General features: G+C 45.0%; 1 protein-coding gene across 1 annotated transcript in view; it reads right to left on the bottom strand.

The window, feature by feature from the left end:
• UROS (uroporphyrinogen III synthase) overlaps positions 1–8,443 on the bottom strand; it is an 11,696-nt gene that overhangs the window by 140 nt on the left and 3,113 nt on the right. The window contains 6 exon segments of the mRNA XM_010149151.1: positions 1–41; positions 279–377; positions 3,112–3,197; positions 3,584–3,667; positions 6,747–6,821; positions 8,043–8,117. The exon segment at positions 1–41 is cut by the window's left edge and continues 1 nt beyond it. Of these exon segments, the coding sequence (XP_010147453.1) occupies positions 1–41; positions 279–377; positions 3,112–3,197; positions 3,584–3,667; positions 6,747–6,821; positions 8,043–8,117 (460 nt within the window).

The raw sequence follows: 8,443 nt of genomic DNA, 5'->3' as shown, positions 1-8,443 counted from the left end.
GCTTCCATGGCTTCGGCAGTGGTTGGACCGATGGCGGCAAACTGCAACGACATTAAAGACAGATACAGCGGACGGGGCTGTGAGCAACCTCGTCTGGTGGAAGGTGTCCCTGCCCATGGCAGGGGTGGGACTGGGTGGGCTTTAGGGTCCTTTCCCCACCCATACCAGTCTGTAGTAATGTGAAAATGGTTTGTAATGGGTGTAACAGCTTGCTTTTCTCTTTCACCCACCCCAAACTTGCTCCCTGCTGTATTTCACCACTTTTAAAGAGATGATACCTTGATATGGTTGGTAACATCCCCCGAAAGCTTCTGAATATGCTGGAGGCAAAATTTCACACCGGATGGACTGAAGAACACGATGCTTGCTGGAATTCCCTGAGTAAAAGCAAGCACAGGTTGGTGCAGATTATTCACTCTTCCAGCAGTGTTTTCACACAAATCCCTTCCTCTGTCTCATCAATAAACACTTTCACGTGTATATAGAGGAACAACCTTTCTGTTCAGCCAACAGAAAGGGTTTCCTCGGGTGCACAGGGCCTGCCAAGCCCCCACCCTACCCAGGAATGCTGAGATTCAGGTGTCACTTTAACCAAATACTGTCAAACAATCGCTTGCTGATCAAGGTACTGGAGGTGTAGCCAAACTCTTTTTTAAACCTCAGGGAGTTACTTCCCCAAATCCATTCCCCTCTCTCTGCACGTATTCTGTATCTCCCAGCTCGTGTGCTTTATCCCAAGTTCTGCCCGCCTTGCGCTGCTCTGGCCAAGCTGAGGTGATGTCCTCAAGCTGCAGCCCCCTGGCAGGGCTTTCTCTCTCAGAATATTCCTGCCTTAAGGCAGCAGCAACAGCCTTCTGTAGCCAAATAAAACTGAGAAACTCTGACTGGAGGGAAGCACCCAAGCTCTTGAGCTGCAGACCCGAAGCACATGCTTGCCGTGTCATGATTTTTCTGTCTGACAAGAAAGACAACACTAGTTCCACTCAAAATACATCTGTTGTTTTACGGTGCGTGACTTGGAAGCTAGCCTGAGCTCACAGAGCCAGACTGACAGCTTAACGCAGCGCTGTTGTCTCACAAAGCGCAAACCACTTGTCATTTCATGTCAGCTCTCCACGCGCTGAGCACATAACCACAATGACATCACTTAAGGACAACTCAGACGTGTGTAAGAAACAAACTGCAAGAGCTTTACACTGCTCCCCACACCTAACTGCACCAGGGAAGGGGTTCCGTAAAGAGAGTTACAAAATCATAGAATCATAGAATGACTAGGTTGGAAAAGACCTTAGAGATCATCCAGTCCAACCATATCTGTCCACCACTAAACCATATCTTTCAGCACCTCATCCACCCGTCTCTTAAACACATCCAGGGATGGTGACTCCACCACCTCCCTGGGCAGCCTGTTCCAGTGTGTGATAACCCTTTCGGTGAAGAACTTCTTCCTTACATCCAATCTAAACCTCCCCTGGCGCAGCTTGAGACCATTCCCCCTCGTCCGATCATCTGTCATTAGGGAGAAGAGACCAACACCCACTTCTCCACAACCTCCTTTCAGGGAGTTGTAGGCAGTGATCAGGTCTCCTCTCAGCCTCCTCTTCTCAAGGCTAAACAAGCCCAGTTCCCTCAGTCGCTCCTCATAAGACATATTCTCCAGACCCTTCACCAGTTTTGTGGCCCTTCTCTGGACACGCTCCAGGACCTCAATGTCTTTCTTGTAGTGAGGGGCCCAACACTGAACACAGTACTCGAGGTGCGGCCTCACCAGTGCCGAGTACAGGGGGAGAATCACATCCCTGGACCTGCTGGCCACGCTTTTTTTGATCCCAGCCAAGATGCCGTTGGCCTTGTGTTACAAAATGTGCACGTACTACTGCCTCGCTTTTGTAACTGCTATAAACTGAATACTGGGGCTTCAGAGCTGTGATATCCACCTGGGAACACCAGGATACTGCAGCCTATCAGTCAGACTGCCCACGCCATCACCTTTTAGGATCTCTTGAAAAAGAACTTAATGTCTCGTTAAATTACATATTGATTATTAACGCACAGAATTTAAAAAGAGGTGCAAGATGCTCAAGGAAGCCAAGTTCTGAAAAGCCTGCATTTTGAATAACACTAAGCCTACATACAGTGTAGGCTCAACAAATAGAAAACTCAGAAAGGCAGTCTTGAAAAAATAAAAGCAATTATTAGTACCTCCAAATCTTACACCATGCACTGCTCCCTGATTAATTACATTTACTAGATCTTTTTAAAAAGAGAAAACATTAATAAAAAGTGTAGCAAATATGTAGACTTGTCAACAGAATGTCACTTGGAATTCTGACAGCTCAAATGAGGTTACTACATTCATCAATCAGATCAACGGAACAGGAACACTGAAAGTATGTAGGGCAGGTAACTACTCCTGCATTCTCATCTGCAACATATAGCAAAGAGGACAGTGATGTTTCAGTTGTGCTGATAAAAATTAACAGTAAAGCTGTTCAAGAAATAACCTCGCTAAATGTAATTTCTGACACGGTATTACTCAAAAAGCAGCCTTGTCCAGCTCCAAGGAATAAACTGAATATGTAGTTATTAAGGCAGTTAATTCCCAGTAATTCTGAAACCTACGTCTATTTTGAAAGTTGGACAAAGTGGGAAAGGTTTTGTTTTCTTCTTCAAATGGAGGTGCCAAGTCTTTAGGCTCGTTTAGGATTGCCATAAGAAATAATGGAGGGACTCAGGCTCTTGCTCTGAAACTCTGGCTTAAAGGATTTTCTTGGGGAGTCAACAGGGAAAGAAAACAAGAAGCCTACACAGGATATTCCTGTATCGCCACAACTACCATTTACAGCCAGGTGAGAAACAGGCATGTGTTAGAATCATAGAACGGTTTGGGTTGGAAGGGACCTTAAAGCCCATCTAGTTCCAACCCCCCTGCCATGGACAGGGACACCTTCCACTAGACCAGGTTGCTCCAAGCCTCATCCAGCCTGGCCTTGGGCACTTCCAGGGATGGGGCATCCACAGCTTCTCTGGGCAACCTGTCCCAGTGCCTCCCCACCCTCTCTGTATTATCACATACCTGCTAAATTCTCAGACTACATCAGCGTCCCATACCTGTTTTGAGAAATAGCTGCTCAGTGATTCTTCCAGGTCAGTGCGTTGGGATGTCTGATAAACAGTAAGGCTTTCCAGAGGTATACCTGGGATCAGAGTACACATTCATAATTAAACAGAGTTTCACTCATTTTTATTATTTCAATAAAACACTCTAAATATACTAACTGCACTTAAATGTACTATTTTAGGCCAAAAATTATTGAAAAGACACAGTGGGGAAAAAAAAAAAAAAAAGATACCCATCTCATGGAGGAGAATGCAGGTGAAGACGAGGCAAATAACTTTGCTCGTGTCACGCTACAGTCCCAGAGCTGGGGGCAGCAACCCAGCCTTGCAGCTGTCACTCCCACCCTCTTAACTCCTCTAACAGCAAATCCAACTTTCAGTCATTCAGATCTGGCTCACAAGCTTTAGATACAGCTTTTCTCGTAACTGGCTAGTTAAAATGAGGCTCCAAGGGAAGTTCAACCTTTTTCTCCAAGTACCGTAGGAAGTACTTCTCTTTTCAGGGCTCCACATGGAAAAAGAAGAGCTGAGGAATTGGGTTTCTCTCCTGTAAATACACAAATGAGAACTTTAATTGACTTCTGCTTTTAATAAAGAGTAAACGTGATACATGTAATACATTTTAAAGGTATCACATGCTGAACGCTGCAGTAAATGCTGCCTCTTCACAGACACAGCCCTGAGATAACTGAAAAGATCTGCAGTGCAACTGCATCCACAAAGCAGGCGGCAGAGGCTACTTAGCATGTAAATGAAAAAACATTCCGTAGCTGTTCTATGAATACACTGGCCAAGAAGATCTCACAAATGATAAACTGCATTTCCATTCCCCTAGCCATTCTACCAAGTAAAGCAAGTACTGGGCAATTCATCCTCCTGGATTTTGTATTTTAAATCCTCCTGCCACTCAATATGTGACAGCTCTATATAAACCAACGCTCAGGCAGACAAAAGGACAGCAACACCGTGCTGGGAAGTCGCAGTCTATCCAAAACTGTATTTTCTTCCTTCCCCAGGGAAAAACAATTCCATTTCCCTTTGTAGGGTGGAGGTGGATAAAGCTTGCTCTTGGCCTTTAAGGTGGAAGTGACCTCCACCTTTAATTACTGTGACAAGGCCAACACGTGAAAGCCCCCTGAAGGAGCCAGGACAATCACAGAATGGTTTGGGTTGGAAGGGACCTTAAAGATCATCTAGTTCCAACCCCCCTGCCATGGGCAGGGACACCTTCCACCAGACCAGGTTGCTCCAAGCCTCATCCAGCCTGGCCTTGGACACTCCCAGGGATGGGGACAGCTTCTCGATGGGGCATCCACAGCTTCTCTGGGCAACCTGTCCCAGTCCGCCCCCATCCTCTCCGGGAATAATTTCTTCCTGATCTCCAATCTAAACCTCCCCGCTTTCAATTTAAACCCGTTACCCCTTGTCCTGTCACTACAGGCCCTTGTAAAAAGTCCCCACCAGCTTCCTTGTAGCCCCCGCAGGCACTGGAAGGGGCTCTAAGGTCTCCCTAGAGCTTTCTTTTCATGATGCTCAACTGGACTGAGAAAATAACCAGGAAGAGGTGACAGTGCACTAACTGTGCCAGCGACAGGCTCACCAACAAGGCATTTTTCCACTCCTGGTACTACATGCATTGTTTTCTTTAGACCCGATCCTAGATTTTTTCACATTCATACAACAAAAGTGTTTTTCTTGTCTTCCATCTCAAAAAAACCCACCTTCTGCAGGCTGGCAAACATTAGTTCATTACCAGCAGTACATTCCCCAGCACTAACAAATCAGCTAAGACCTGCCTTTGTTTTAAAGTATCTGTTGAAGAGTGGGTGTGGGTTATTCTTCACTTCTGGCATTTTTGTGTTGAAAATTTTTTTCATTTTCAGAATTTATTATTGCATCTTGTGTTGGCGGCTACCACTTTTAGCACGAAATATTCCATATAATTAAAATGTTTTATTTGCAAATGAATTACAGAGCACTCTGCTCATAAAAACCAGTACTTGCCAGCTCCAATCCATTTTTCTTTTACCTATAAACCTCTGCTGCTACGCAGACTTTGCTCATCAGCACTCTCCTATCTGATGTTACGCCTGACAGCCAAAAATAACATGTCAGGGTTCTTAACATCACTGCCACCAGGGAAGCACCTAGCACCTTATTCAGCAAGTTCCTACAGTGTGGTCAGCAGTGGGGCTTTTAAACGGGCAGAGACAATTCATCCAGCATCTAGAACAGCGGCACCGATTGTCACTTGTGCCCTGGCTTGCGCCAGCCAATGGCCAACTGTTTCCCTCGCCTGCCTGGATCACACGGCTCGTCAGCGCGTTGGCCACCCTCTGTCAGTGGGTGCTGCAGGAGCCTCGAGACGAAGGTTTCTGCTTCCCTTCTTAAATCTGGGGCGGAAAGTCCTTCAGCGAAGGACATGACCTTTGTGTCAGAGAGAAAGCTCCCCCCTAATTTCACAAGGAGGCTCCACTATGCAGCTCCCAGGAGAGGGGAGCACCCCAGGTACATAAAAGTACGGAGAAGGATCTGCCAGCTAACAGGATGCTTCTGATATTGAACCTTAGCAGTGCTTTTCTGAGTGCCTGGGGCTAATCTGCGGACTTCTTCGGATAACCATTCCTCCTAGCAGACACTTGAACGCTCTGAAGGCAGCATGTCCCTCAGTCGCGGCTTCCCTGGAACACCACCGCCTGTGTCAGCAGCTCCGAGGTTAAACTCACCACACTGGCAGCTCCTGCTTACAACATTCCAAGCTCTGCAAGCCAGTGTGCTGGCTTTAGTAGGGACAGAGTTAATTTCCTTCGCAGTAGCTGGTACGAGGCTGTGTCTGGGATTTGCCCTGAGACAGAAACACAGCCTCTTTTTCCACAGCTTGTACTGAGCCACCCACTCAAAAAATAAGCAGCCCCTAAGCCTAAAAATGTTTCTTATTACTACTGGAAATTTTAACAAATTACAGTTAAAAAAGGAAGTAGACTAACTAGACTTTTAAAACTACCCAACAATGTGATAGTACGTTTAGAAGCAGCAAACAGACCAGCATTACAGCTGTAACCGCAACACGACGGTTAAACAAGACACTAACCATCACTTTAACTAACCCTATCTCCAACTTCTTTGGTGCTGAATAAGCGATTCCTCTGAAGCCACGTGTGCATCGTGAGGCAAGGAGATCCCCTTATCTACGCGGAAGCACGGCGCAGCGAAAAATCCCCAGCGTGGACCGGAGCGAAGCAAGGAACGTCGGTCGCCCGGCGTTCGCAGAGAAGCAGCCCACCTGCAGTCGGGATCGTTTCCAGGTGAGGAGCAAGCAGCAGTTTCCAACCACTACAGCTCTGATGTTGTACTAAAAAAACACTTGGTCTACTGGGCCATGCAGTTTATGAATCAATTACAGAATCTACGATTTCATATAAATTAGTATTCCGTAGGGGTATTTGAAAGTACTTTCATCACCTGTCCGGGTTATCACCCACACTGCCCAAAGCTGAACTCACGGGTTTTACAGAGACACAGGACGTACTCCCCCGCTTCTGCCTGAACTCAGGTTTATTTATGGCAAATTCTGAAACGCTGAGAGGTACGTTAGCTTAATTAAGTCGAAGATCATAGATACTTACGTGAGCAAATATATTCAGCTAATTTTTCAGCATTTCCAGACTTTTCTCCTTGTGGAGTGAGGCCAATTTCTTCCACTGTAAACAAAAGCAGCAAAGAAAACCCACTGAAATCAATGAGAACAACTCCAGTTTACTGGCACAGAAACGTGGGTCTAAAAGGGAGACACAACTTCATCCAAGCACACCAATAATCCTTTGAAAAGCATAAAAATAGAGCACTTCAAGTAATAACATGCTGTGAAAAATTCGGTTTTGGGTCCAGAAAGACATACATGTAAAAAAGCACAAATGAAGAATTCTGGGGATAGTTAGGCTGCTTTGGGAGAGTTTTTAAACTCTCATACCTGAAGCAGTGAAACAGAAAGCACTGACCATGCTGATGGGCTGCAGTTCCCAGCATGGTTTGGGTGTAGCTAGCTCCCCAGTGAGCTGTTCTTTCTAGTGAAGGCTGAAATCCTACTGGAACACCTGAGGGTACAACACTGCTCTAGTTTAAGCAAGCATGTAGGGATAAGGTGAACCCCTGGGAAGTTAACTGATTTGGGATTTGATTGGGTCAGGATGTTTGTTAGGTGTCACCAGTTGGTGATCCAGTGTTGTTGCCAGCCTGCCTCAAAACATATAGACATACTTCCCCAGATTATTTTTGGACTAGAAGGAGGAAACCATCAAGACTTAAAATTCTCAAACACTAGTCTTCTCCTACTATTTCCTCTGTAGTTCAGTGGGAGATAGAGCTACAATGCAGTTTTTACAGTATGAAAGGCTTTCAGAATTTAAAATCTACGTTGTGTTTCTGTTACACACCAGAAATACATACTGCATCAGACTGAAACCAGGGTCAAGACAAACAAAGCAGCTGAAGGTAACGGGAAGTACACGGCTGGCTCCTGTTTGGCAAATACCAAAGAGGAACTCTGAGGGAAAGATGGGCCAGCACATCAGCCTTCGTACAACCTCGGACAGTCGTGCTGTAATCCCTCCCATCCAATTTCATTTCCAAAGTGAATGAAAAACCAACACGTGTGAATTAAGAACAAAAGGGTTTTTTCTTTTTCTGATGAAATTTTGAAGTAGTTACCTACCATCACATTACAAAAACAGGAGTGGAAAGCCAGACGCTAGATCCTTAGCTGAAGTAAGTGTGTGTCGATCTAATGTGTACACAATTACCTGTCTTCAAAATGATCCATTTATAAAACTTACCTAAACACCCTCGACTAGCAGCTAATGCTCCAAAGATGGTACTTACTAGACATATTTGACTAAGACTACTTTTTGTAAACCCCAGCTTACCTAACGAAGCTGTAGCTTTTCCCACCACATAGGCTGGTTTGGTACTCCACCTCTGTTTAAGAGATTTTGACCAGGCTGAAAAACATCAAATTCAATTTAAGCACGTGGCAACAAAATATGAATGGTAAATGAGTATTTGGACTTCTGTTTAGTCTACAAATACAGGAAAATAATAACTAAGGTTCCACTATGTATTTCAGTAAATCTGGATGTACAAAATGAATTTTTAATGGTTTTTTTTCACTGTGTAAATAGCAGCCTCCAACATGTTTTTAAAAGCTTAATTGGAGTAAACAGTTCTTAGCTGCTTTTAAGTAGCATTTTTAATGCCCACCAGCCCTATGCCAAATCACATCAACCTGCAGTGTTTACTTATATTTTGGCACAAAGAACTGCCCAAA

This window comes from Eurypyga helias, unplaced genomic scaffold (genome assembly GCF_000690775.1).
Source record: "Eurypyga helias isolate BGI_N326 unplaced genomic scaffold, ASM69077v1 scaffold28183, whole genome shotgun sequence".
NCBI lineage: Eukaryota > Metazoa > Chordata > Aves > Eurypygiformes > Eurypygidae > Eurypyga > Eurypyga helias.
This window is presented reverse-complemented; position numbering and strand designations above follow the sequence as displayed.